Here is a 13,571-nt window from a genome sequence, read left to right as displayed (position 1 = left end):
CTTTAGCTTTACTCCACTTTTCTGATTCTCCCCCAGATCTACCCTGTGAAAACAAGTAAATCATCCCCAGAGGCACCACACTATACTGGCATATACCTGGCATGCAGGAAAAAATGGAACTTTGCATCTGAAACATGACTGGAATGCTTAGTGCTTCATTCATACCGTATGTAATATCCATGGTTAGTGGTAAACAAGCTCTCCAAAAAAAACACTGGCACTCAAAGGCAGGTAACGGCAGGGTTATACCCTTGCGTATTTATTCTGCAAACGTGCAACGTTTCGGGGTCAAACCCCTTTGTCAAGCATAGGGGTTTTTTTTTTTCGGGGTCAAACCCCTTTGGTCAAGCATAAGCTTGACAAAGGGGTTTGACCCCGAAACGTTGCACATTTGCAGAATAAATACGCAAGGGTATAACCCTGCCGTTACCTGCCTTTGAGTGCCAGTGTTTTTTTTGGAGAGTCTGCTTAGGAGGGTGCCGATCCCTCCAACACCGTGAACCAGGCGCTGAAGTACTGAAGGCCAGGGTTGTGCGAGCGGGCTACAACACATTGTAGTGGTAAACAAGGCCATTTAGACAGATTCTTGTTACCCCAAAATCTGGCCGTTCTGCTCTGGATCCAGCTTGGTTGGAGTTGCTAGTAGGAAAAATATACTAAAAGAACTAATATTCCAAAACATGACATTATCTTTATGTTTTATATCATCATTGGGAGGAAACCATCAGTCCATGCAGGAGATGATGATATAAACTAATGCTGGGAATCCAAATACACAGCCTGCGTTTGAAATGGTAGTACAGCTCATAGTATTCCTGTATGTATGATATATTAAAAAATGATTATTAAAGGGCAAGGAAAGGTAGATTTACTGTTGGGTTGCCAAGACAGTGTCAGACTGGAATACCAGGAGCCCACCAGGAGACGTTAGACTGAAGGCCCACTCGACAAGCTATTTTGCTTATTCTTCACTTTTATTTGAATTGGTTCTCCTTACACTCTATTATTCATCCTTTCATCCATTTCTCCTCTTTGTTCTTTCATACAAATGAGGAAGAGCCACATGTCCATGACAAAATAAGAAAGAGACACCTGGGCACACCTTGAATTTTCTGGGTATCCCAGGGGGCCAGTTCAACATGGGGTGATAATATACTGCACCCCAATTACTATATTGAGGATATCTGGGTATAAGTCAAAATAGAGGGTGATTGGGTTCACTGGAATTTTCTCCAAAATTCTTTTGAGGGCACAGGTGGGGAGGAGATTTGCAATGTATCAGTGCTCTACCTGGGATATCAATTTATCCCACTTTCAAACTACATTCGCACTGTTTTAGTGCTAAAAGGAGAGTTAAAACTCAATGAGGATTTAGTATACACCTTGTGTTTTGGGATTCTGTACCAACCCAAGGGCAATTGAGGCCTTTAGCCTTTTCAGCGGTGATATGAAAATGCTCCCAGCAGCACCTTTTTTCTTATCCAGAAAACTCCAGAATTCCAGACAATAGATCCAATTAGATCCCTTAATATTTAAGGGTTGTATACAATGAAGTGATTTGAAATGTGTTGGTCAAAATGAGGTACTGACACAATTTGCCTGCTTTTTGACCTTTTTTTTATAAGAATATTATAATGATATGTAGTTTTTTTATGGAAAAAAAACACTTGAATTTTTCGAGATTTATTATACCGCACAGCGATAAAAAGTCCAAATCCGAAATTCTGTCATCTCAAACCTGCTAAGATCATGAATAAGTCAATGGGAGATGTCCCGTTTACATTTTGAAGATATCGTGGTTTGCTCTTGGTTTCATCCGCTAATCTGGGTTTTCGGGCAATAACCTGAAAAATAAAGCGATTTGGGCATCCAATCCATATGATTCGGGTTTATGCTTGATCCGACTTTTTTTTTATAGTTATTTTATTGAAAAATAAGATAAAATCATGGATGGGAGTTTGGTCAAGCTTGGTTTCATAAAAATATCAAATAAATTAAAATTTTAGTAAATAATCCCCTAATGTTTGAGTTGTTCTATGTACATTATTTCATGCACAATATTGACCCCATATGTTTTTTTAAAGAGATTAAGAGGAAGCTTTTCTGATTATAAATATATGGGCTGCTCCATGGGAAGTTCTCTCTGACCGGGCTTCACGTAGAACTTGTGTGAAATATTTTTAGTATTTAAATAAAACAGGTTTTTCCTTAGATAATTCACATTGATTGACATATTTAGTAATACTGGAGTCACACAAACTGTAAGCTATGTTGAGCGTTTTTTGTCATTGACCTAACCCAGGCTAAGTTTCACAAGTAGAAGGTCAATGGCAAGATTTCAATATAATATGACACGGGAGACTATTTATTAAGACACAGTCTTTGCTTTCAGTTTACAGTTGATGGCTTTTCATAAAGCGTATACGTAACAGTTGCCAGAACTCCATTTACAGAGATACCAACCCAAGTGTTCCGATCGAATCTTGACCACACATGCCCCTCCCCTGCCATGGCTTCCTGCTCAACCGCTTTGAGCAATATCAGCTGACAATACTTTATATCTCAATGAAGCAAGTACATTTCTTGTGCAAATTACTGACAATGGGTTACTGATTATTGTGGGTGACTGGGTGAAGGGACTTAAATCTTCTTGCTAGCATACATCTATACCTACTGTAAGCATTAGTTGGCAAAGACCAGTCAGCAGTTAGAATGTATCTGTCTGCTGCAAGGATAATAATGAAAGCAAACCTGTGATTGGCTGTAATGCTTTTCTGATGCCTGTTTGCCCAGTGTTGGAAAAATAACCCCCTGTGTGGTCCTTCACTTAACTATTTAATTGTTTCCTTTTTTGATATATTGCTCCTTTAATTTCAAACTACTCAAGTGTTTTGTACCCTTTATTATTTTATAGTGTAAAAAGAGTCCAGCTTACGCTATTCACCTCTGGAAAGCACATTTTATTATTTGTATTTTTATTATTTTATTATGTATAACTGGCAAGAATTTCAACAGACATATTGGTATAATTAGAGGCAGTAGGGGATGACACGCTGTGTTCTCTGGGAAGAATAAAGTTGTTGGACTTTATTACATGTTTTTATGCATTGATCATGACATGATTGGCAATGTATTTGACAGCCAACATTGTTTCTTCACATGTTTCCTTAATTTCGGATTCTGGAAGAATAAATCCATATTTTCCTGTGTCGCGAAGCTCAAATGTGAATGAGTACTTAACCCCTACGTCATATGCCCAGTCATCGGAGCATCCTGCAGCAATGTCTGTGGGTGAAAAAAGTCATTGTGCTATTAAAGCCTTAAACACATATTTTTCATGCTTCAAAGGAAATTTCTATATCAATTTATGGTTAAATAGTTACAATTATGGTGGTGCAAGTCAAGACAACGGTGAAAGGCATTGGGGGGTTCTGGGCCATGGATGGTTTAGTACAACTGAGCTGAACTATCATATAACTATCACATTAGCGCTAGCAGTACTGATCAGAAGCAAAGAGTGAGCTGCAGTAACCAATATTTACCTTAGGATCCCTTCTTCCAAAGTTAACAGTCAGTGCAACAGAATTACAGCTATGTAAATGTGTCACTGCTCATAGATGTAGAGCAGTTGTTAAGCTCAGTTGTAGTAAGCTACAAGAGGAGCCAGAAAGCTAAAGTGGCATATATTTAGTTCTGGCTGAATAGCAGATTTAGCAGTAGCAAATATTACTTTGCAGTATACAATGTGTTTTAAATCTATTTATTGCTTATTGCTAAGATGCATTCGTCTATCATTGCCAACCCTGGCCTACCTTTGCTTCTCTTATTTCTAAATACTTGAATTCCTATTACACTGAAGTATTGCCTCGAATCAAAACAAATTTGTATGCAATTTATGGAAGAAGAAGCAGTATGTGATTTGTCTGTGGTGTCTGTTATCCTGCTTGCTCCCCATTTTCTATGTTATAATACAGAACTTTTAGAAGAGATGCAATAGAAATCTGACTAGTGGAAAGTTATGACATCATGGCATGTGGTTGTGGGATAAATCAGGGGTCCCCATAGCAAAATCGTTCAATCTAAAAGTCTGAGAAGATGAACAGATTTGCAAGCATACATTGAAACCAAGAACCTGTTGGGCAATATGCACCCCTGTGGCCTTGGCAGTTGCAGGCTCTGCTGTAAATAAATACCACTTTGAGGACCAGAACTTAGAGCATGAATGGCAAAGAATTGAGCATTTTTACAGCCTATATAACTTACATATTGTACTTGCTGAAGGACCGTAGGTGTAAATGGTACCATAGAGTGATTCCAACTGTTTAACTGCGCCCTCTGAAACAGCATACTAAAACGTAAACAAATCCTGTTAATTGCTTTAAAATATTCTTTATGTAAATTGCTAGTAAGATAAAATGTACAGTATTTAAGTAAAAACCTGTGTACAGGTACGTGATCCATTTAAATGATTAAATAATTATTTATTTTTCATTTGGGGATCCAAATTATCGAAGGACCCCTTATCTGGAAAAACCCCAAGTCCTGAGAATTTTGGATAAGAAGTCCCATACCTGTATTATACCACATTTACACTACATAGGTATAGTAAATACAAAGTAGTATGTGAATTCAATTATAAACTGCTGGTTAGGTTTTTTTTTGCATCCACTGGGACTGTTTAAAAATAATTATATGTTTAGGTAGTGAGGTCTTGTTAGCTAAGCACTATTCAACCATAAAACAGGGTGGGGTCTGGCTGCACACCCAAATAAGCTGAAGTAGTGCTCAAACAATCATGCTGGGTGCCTTCGAGTTGTCAAAATATAGTAACAAAACATAATTGCCTACACATACTAGTTACCTATTAATGCTGCTCTTAAAAGATGTTCTACTGATCATTTATGCATTGTGAATACAATAAACATTTGTACAACCTTTATTTTGGAAAGTAAAACATGGATACACCTATTTCTGAGAGATACCATACATTTTTTCTAAATGAATTGCTTGGTAAAGTTTAGTAAGGGCTCTGCCTTATTATCATGTCAGTTTGGATACCAAAATGTTTTGTTTTACTGGTGCCAATGGATAGGGTTTCTCTGGTTGTTCTGGTAAAGAATAGCATGGTTTTATTGAATCATGATGATGATAATTATTATGATTATTATTATTAGTGATTTTCTATGACAAAAAAGTGGATAGCCCAAGGTAGGGTTAAAAATGAGAAAAGTTGTAGTATGCACCTATTTGAAACTGACCCCAATTAATTCTTATGGTAACTGGTGACTTGTTGGCATTTACCATGCTTTTTTTTGTGTTGAAAGACATTGCTGCACAGAGCACCACACCAAATGGTAAGTGCTTCTGGCACTGTACTCACCAGTTCTGCATTATCTTTAGCCTTGGCATTGGTGTAAGAGTAGGGGAACAGCAACATCTGCGAATATGAGTGAATCGATAGGTAGGACTTGATTGAAGAAATATTATTTCGGATGAAGTCAGCCAAAGCCTTGGTCTCACTTTCTGATTCTGGAGTGCTGCCACAATAGGTTTCAGCACATGCATTTGATGTTGAGCCTCCAGCTAAAATGAAAGAACTCTTGAATACATTTTTACTTGGTCAACAACTCACCTAGTTCTTCCCACTCACTGTCTATGATTATTATTATTCTGTCATTTCCTCCCCTTCCTCCTCCTTTATCACACAAAACGCAAACGAGTGGTTGCTATTGATAATTCCATTGGTGCAATTTTGGACCAATATTAGGTAAACAACTCCAATGGGAGAGAATAATTTATTAGTGCTCTGGAGTAATTTATGAGATGGTTATTTATCAATGCTTAGAGTGCTAAGGGGTGCAAATGTGCACATATACAGCTTGTATGGACCCAATAACCATTTTTATTTTGTTTAAATAAAAATAAACTTACTGCACCATGCAGCATTAAAGTTTCTGTTTGGGTCAGTTCCAAAACATTTGCTATTTTTGGTAGCAGAACGTGTCTTTCTCCACATCCGGTCCTAAAACAGAGTACATAAATTGAGCGAATTATTTATGTTATCTTTAAATAAGGACATTTTTAATCTCACGAACAAATATGTTCAATCATAATCAGTACTTATACTGTACATACAAGAATGGTATCTACTATCCAGAAACCCAATATACAGTACATTCTAAATTATGGCATTACCCTTTTTTATAGATCCCTGATTAAACAAACAATTATTCATTCTTTACATAAATTATTTTTCTCTGTAGTAATTAGACAGCATCACATGCTTGATGAATGCTAAGCTAGGCTGTTTTTTTAAATATTTTAAAGGCTGTAAGGCATGAGTGTAGCACTTTACTGCAATCCCAGTACCCACCAACCCAAGTTCCCAATAATTCCAGATAATAGATCTCATACCTGTAATTTTTTCCACAATTACATATACAGTAATATCTTGATTAAACTAATTCAACGTAATGGTTTTTATTTAAATAATATATAAAAAAGAAATAGCTGGGGCTTGCCACCACTCTTCACTGCTAAGACGACTGCATTGTTGCAAACACTATTTGTATTATGTATTTGTGTGTACCCCCACTGAGCTATTTGGGCAAATATGGAGCAGTCAAAAAATCCCAACAAGTGAACAAAATAAGTAGTAGACAGATAAAGTTGGTTTACTGGCCATCCACATTTGTGACAAAAAGCTTAAGTACCAGAGAAGAAATATATAGAATATTTAATTCAAAAGCATGTAGAAAGGTATTTTATTATACAATATGGGGCCCATTTACTAAGGGTTGAAGTGAATTTTCGAATTCAAAAACGTTATATTTTGAAGTAATTTTTGGGTACTTCGACCAACGAATAGGCCAAAATTTCCATCGAAAAAAATACTTATGACTATCGAAGTATCAAATTCGATGGTAGTTTTTTAACTTCGAAATTCGACCCTTAGTAAATGTGCATATGTTAAAATATTTGGTAATGGAAATGAGATAATGATATACAAGGCTACCAAGGTAATGCTGTTATTTAGTAAAAATAAGTAATGGATAAAGTCACAAAAACGTAAACTTGGCTAAACGGTGCAACATTGCTACTCTGTGTAAAATTGAGGAGGACACTACAATAGTTTTTAGCATTAGGTGGGCCACTTGAACACTTGATCAGTATTACCAGAAGCCTGACACCTTTAATACTTACATTGGTCCAGGTATAAACATAACCATCTACATTTAGAACTGGAATAATATAGAAGTCCAAGTTGTTGAGAAGATCAGTAAATTGGGCATCAGAGCCATATGAGTTAACCGCCTATGATAAAATAAAAATAATTATTCATAAACACCTTTCTGAAAATAACTTTCTGCATTCTAAGTTATTAAGTTTTGCAGTTTGCAAAAATAGAGGTACCAGACTAACAGTAAAACTGCATGGGGTGGGTATTTTACCTTGAGAACAGCCAGGGCAATGGTTGTTGGGCTTTTTCAATTCAAGCCACACTTCAAAGCCCAACTATTGGTTAGGGCTCCCCTTAGCTAATAACAAGGTTATTGAAAATGATCTGTGTATCAACTGTATCTAGGACAGTAAAAGTTTTCACACCAAATATCACTTTAACTATCCCTTCACACCGAGCTTTCAGGCATATCTTTTATGAACAAATAGGCATTAATACCCAAATACCACCGTTACGGACCTTCAGGTTGAGACCCTCTAACAAAGTTCAAGGCCTGGCCAGCCCCACAGGTTGGGAATCAATTTTTTAGAATATCACTAGTGTAAGCTTGTTGGAGCAGGATCCTCTTTACCTTTTGGATCTGTTATATTTTTGTGTGTAGTCTATATGTTCAATGTATACAACCATTTAATGTACAGAGCCATGGACTATAGTATCACTTTATAAAAATTTATTCATTATTATCATAATATAGTGAATAAAGTACCCCCTCTTGTAACTTCTCATATCCTCATATTTTGCAACTGGGGGTACTTTATTTATTATAATACACAAATTTAAGTGAGTCATGTGACAGAAATGACATCAGAACTCACCGTTTATAACTGATGACATCAGTACTCGTCGTTTATAAGGATATAATACACAAAAGCCATGAATATCTTGTAAACTATATCCTTATAAACGGTGAGTTCTGATGTCATCAGTTATAAACGGTGAGTTCTGATGTCATTTCTATCACATGACTCACTTAAATTTGTGTATTATAATTAATAAAGTACCCCCAGTTGCAAAATATGAGGATATTAGAAGTGATCTCTGCCTTGTGTTTTTATATGGTCATGAAGCTCCTCGGTAACTTATAATATCCTTAATATTTTACAAGAGGGGGTACTTTATTCACTATATAATTTACAAGATATTCATGGCTTTTGTGTATTATAATAATATAACTTTTTCTGTCTCCTTCTAGTTAAACTCATCCTGCACTTAAACTGTTTCTGAGCAAGATAGTCCTTGTACTGACCTGTTTACTGCTTTGAGGGCATAGATATCACACACTATAGGAAGAATATACTTGACTTTATAAAAGGTTCAGAATGAATAATGCCCTGTTCCCACAATTGTGTATTTTCCCATGTATTTGTGAGCTGTAAAGTAACAGATTCCTGCTGGTCCTGCAATTTAACTTGTTAATTAACTCTGTAAGAAGAAAGGGCAAACTGTGCAATGCACCTGGTGCCAGATCAACAATACATTTGAAAGCACTAAAGAAAGGTCTGTCAGCTGTACTCTTATAGCAGGAGTTAAATAGAGGATTTTTATGGCCTTGCATCTCCTGATATTGTCCAGTTTTCTCAGTCATAATGACACAGACACATCTGAATGCAGGTAGCACTGCATTCAGAGTAAACTACAGCTATATTCTATGTGGTCAAGAGTTGTGCCTCAGGACTCACCCCAGTAATTTCAGTAACTGCTTTTTGCCCATATTTTGTACTTTGGACCTTGCCTTATTTTTTTATAAATTATGCCCACTAGCTCAGAGACAGCAAAACCAATGTAATACCACTATATTACAATGCCTTACCTCCTTCACAAACCACTGGCAGAATGCTGGTGTGATCCATTCCCTGGCATGGAACCCACAGTCAATTAAAACTGCTTTCTTATCCACACCAGGCCTTCCAACCTACAACAGGATAGAGATATTTCAATTGCATATTGTGTTTCATCTCATTAGACAATTTCCCACATCATAACTGATTTAAAATGGACAATTATGTCTATAGTTATGTCCATGGCAAACAACAGAAATTTAACTGGGGTTATTCGTTTATATTGTAGGGCAGTCAGATACAACAAATAGTCCATTTCTTTAAACCCCCTTCTATATGTATTAGGGTTCTAAAAGCCAGGCCAGGTGTGAATAAGGCCCTCATGATATTATTTGGCTACACTAATTTATGTAATGTATATTCACCAATATATATGAACTGAAGCATGTGGAAAAGATCAGTTCATGACATCACATTGTATAGACAAAAATATGTGTGCTTTCTTTTTTTTTCTAGCCTCAGTGGCACTAATAACGATCACTAAAACTATACTTATAGGGTGTAAAATGCCATAGAGTGTACATAAATATATTAAGTTCCATTTAATACCTTGAGTAAATAAATTGGACGACCCTCATATGAGATTCCAAATTGTGAACGTGACACAAGTCCGGGGTTCTGAGCAGCAATGTTAGCAGACCAGGCATTAATCTGCAGATCAGGCAAAGTTTAGGTTAGTGAGTATATCAGTTGTGTATTTCCTGACACAGTGGGTAGATATTATTGAATCATACCGTATCAAGGTCATTGTACTTATCATAGCTATGGCCAGTACGGATATTGCTGTTCTGTTGATTTTCCAAAGCTACTTGTACATCATCAATCATAATTCTGCAAACACAAGCAATGACAATTGCTTTTTTAGAACATCACAAATTGACTATACAGAATATTACACATTATCTTACCAGTATTAAAAAATATTATCTTACCCCCCCCACTAGCCTAAGAGGTCCATATACTTATATGATATAATTATTTTAAGACCAAGACACATATGTGATATTAGCCCTCTGTCTGTAGGAGGTTTCACATATCTGTATTGTATACATAATTGGGATCCATGGAGAGAAAGAAACAGTTGCAACATGGTATATCTACTTTAGTGACCAGCCATCAGACTGGGAGATGAATCAGAATGAGCACAATATGCAAAATATTGTGACAATTAAACCTACTCATAGGGCATTCCGCTTTGTTCAATGAGCGCCTGAACATCATATGACACCTGGCCGTCTGCTCGGAAGTCAGTGCGTTTTCCATGTTCTACTGAAGCTGCAGAATCGGGGACCCAGAAATCAAGCTAGAAAAATGACACAGAAAAGCTATATTAATTAAATACTGAAATCTTTAAAAAAGACTTAATTTTTCTGTGACGTTCTATTTCTAATACACTGCAACCACAAGCTGTGTGCACTAGTGTGCACTAGCAGAACAAACCTGATGCCCCCAGACATATTCATAATGGAAGTGACGCACAGAATCCTCCTTCCCAAAAGCACTTTATGAGGCTACCACTTTATTTTATACAGTAAGTCAAAAGTATGGTTATGTTCCTCAAATAATATTAATCCCTTCAGTCAAACATCAACCGCAGTTTGTATAATTATTCAGTAAAGTAGAAAATTGCCTATAACCTATAGTCTATACAATAAGGGTTTTCACATAACCTTCTATGCCCTGATCAAGTTTCAGTTGGTTTAATTAAAATAAAAAGTTGAAGGATTTCACTTACAGTAGGCCCAGGTGATCCAAAGTTAACCCATTTACCAAGGCAGATATAGATGTAGCCTAGTAGGTTCCAACATTCTGAAGTTCCCATTTCTGCTCTGTTCCTGGGCTCTGTCCTCAGCATTAAATGTTCAAGAGGAGAAAAGTGCAAACAACACAAATGTAGACTGACTTGACTGAACAGAACCTATGTTTAGACCTAGCCTTGTTTCTACCTGTCTCCTATGTGTACAATCCTATGAGTACTGGCTAAACACAAAAAATCATCATGTCATGCTTTGGAATGTGATCTAGGGGCATCATTTTCTTTCATCTAGACTGCGCTGAAGAATGCTAACTCAATAAAAACAGATAATGAAATGTACTTCTGATATTACACCAGAATCATCAGCCTTTATTCTGTCCTTTGCATGGGCTCCCCAGATGCTTGCCAGATGTGCAAAGAATTTGCAAAAAAAAAATCTCACTACAGAATGTAACCCCTCTCTTTAACCATTGTGCCTCTATAAACTAGTATTTTGCTGCAATGTAACCCTATCATATCTTGGTGCCTTATTTGTGTTCAAATGATTATTATAGTCAATTCATCTCCATCTCATCAATTTAACACTTTAAAATTAAGAGCAAATTGCAAAAGATATTCTTCTATTATCAGACTAAAAAAATAAACCCATTTAATCTGTCCTCTCCTGACAGGTCTCCCTAGGCCTCAGTTATGACCTGACCATTGTCCCATGGGTCAAATGATTGGATCATCCCATTCAGGAATTTGTATATTTAGCTCACTCTTACTTAATCGTAATTACATAACAGTCATTTCTATATTAGACATCATACTTTAGCGACAGACAGAATATTCATTTTTCCTTGAACTGAGAAATGTGGGAAAGTTCCTGTATAATTGGAGAACTAAACAATTGCCTATGTTTGGGTAAGCCAAAGCTCTCTTATTTGTTGAATATCCATCTGTGGCCAGAAAACATTATGACTCCTGTGAATTTTTAAAAATGAAGTAATGGTGACTGAAATTTGATTTGGTAAGCTATGGGCATATTGGTGATGCTAATAGCTCAAAAATAGACACACAATTTGATTCCGGTGCTGCTGCGGATGTGTTCACTCGTGATAATTTTTATATGGAAAGACACTTTTCGAAAAGTCAGATACGAATTTTCATTCAGAGCCATATTAATAAATACTCATGTTTTCCTTTTAGCTGAGTCAGGCAGAAGTTGCTGAAAGTGCTCCAACATTAGTGCTTAGCAGATTGGCTAAGAAAGATCCAAAGAGTTGTTCTGTTTAATCACAACAATGTGTCCCATTTTCAGAGCTAATAAACCTGCTGCCGACATGTATAGCACAATATATATATATACAATAGGTATGTTGGGATAAAGTCACTTCTTTTAGGGGGCATACACAAGATTGCAAACAATCCCATTTAATCCCACACCCTTTATATCTCCTTTCAGTCCCCAGTATGCTACACTGCACCAAATGTTCCAAATAAGTCATGTACTTGTGCATAGGCTCAAGTTAATACCAGCATGCACATAAATTGAGGAGTGCACACACCTACATGTACAAATGAATCCATCATTTTCATTATTCGTGCCAATACATTCCTAGGTCGATCCACTGAGAATTAAAACCCCATATTATGATTGATGTATAACAAGTAGCTGCCATGAAGTTCAGATCACATGTATCAAATAACTGATTAAATCAATAAAGTTAGCTAGTATACTGCTATTCACCTTGATCTCCCAGCTCGGCAACTAACACAGAAACCACAAATTTCCAGAGTGCAGAGGACTTCTGATCTTGGTCTTTATGAATTTTGTGGTCACAGCCTCAATGTCCCCTCAGCCTAATGATTTAAAATTTAGTGGTGAGCACAACTTTCCCCTTTTTGTTCTAATATTTAGACAGCATAATAGATTATAGAATAATCATGCAATATATGAATATGAATACAAATGAAACAGCCACAGAAACATTTTCTCACAATACCATTAAAATAATAAAAAATTTCCCGTGTTCAGTTTCTTCCCATTCTTGCATTCACTTCTGTTTTTAAATTAACTCTAAACTTTTTAATTTTTGGAGAATGAATTCAGAAGTGCTGGGGATGGGGATAGAGATGATGACAACTTAGCAAACAACATATTTCAGTGGTTTTCACCAATCAGTACCCAGCTAATACCATCGAACCATCCCTGTGTTAACCAGGGAACACATCCTAAAATAAATAATAAAAGTGCTATGTCTTCCAGAATGTCCTGCTCAGGGTTATAGGGAAACATACCTGCGCGCTAATGGCCAGGGATCTGATAAGTTCAACATGTTCTGGACTTTGTGGTGTTACTCGAAAAACTTTTGCCCTTGAAGAAAAAACAACAGTTAAAAAGAAGACAACCCAGTGTTAGGAACACTTAATATGCCTTATTCTTTCTTACCCATGAAAGCTTCTGGGCTCAGCAGCAACTGCTGTAACGCTCACCAAGAAGAGTAAAGCCCACATGGTGAGAATAAAGAATGTGGTTGTTCTGCACCTTTTTATACTTAGCCTGGCAGATTATTGTAGGCTTCTTGATATCTACTACAGGTCACAACATTTCTGTGGCTAATTATAGACGTGTCCTTGTTCTGTGTGCCAATAGAAAGGACTGAATGTGTTTGAGTACACCTGTGGGAAATTTCATGGTCAGCACCATGTGCAGATTAAACCAAAGCACTGCCTTAAAATACTCAGCATCTAA

The 13,571-nt window shown here is 36.6% G+C and overlaps 1 protein-coding gene across 1 annotated transcript; it reads right to left on the bottom strand.

The window, feature by feature from the left end:
• Nucleotides 1-2,947: 2,947 nt before the first annotated feature.
• Nucleotides 2,948-13,342, bottom strand: LOC733324 (uncharacterized). Its single transcript, NM_001095635.1, is given in 11 exon segments — nt 2,948-3,285; nt 4,264-4,348; nt 5,381-5,583; nt 5,932-6,022; nt 7,204-7,314; nt 9,051-9,152; nt 9,628-9,729; nt 9,813-9,909; nt 10,257-10,381; nt 13,118-13,193; nt 13,269-13,342. Coding segments are annotated over 11 exon segments (1,242 nt in total). The 5' UTR covers nt 13,334-13,342; the 3' UTR covers nt 2,948-3,100.
• Between the last annotated feature and the right edge of the window lie 229 nt (nt 13,343-13,571).

This window comes from Xenopus laevis, chromosome 5L, assembly GCF_017654675.1.
Source record: "Xenopus laevis strain J_2021 chromosome 5L, Xenopus_laevis_v10.1, whole genome shotgun sequence".
Lineage (NCBI taxonomy): Eukaryota > Metazoa > Chordata > Amphibia > Anura > Pipidae > Xenopus > Xenopus laevis.
The sequence above is the reverse complement of the archived record's forward strand: the minus strand, read 5'-3'. Positions and strand labels throughout refer to the sequence as shown.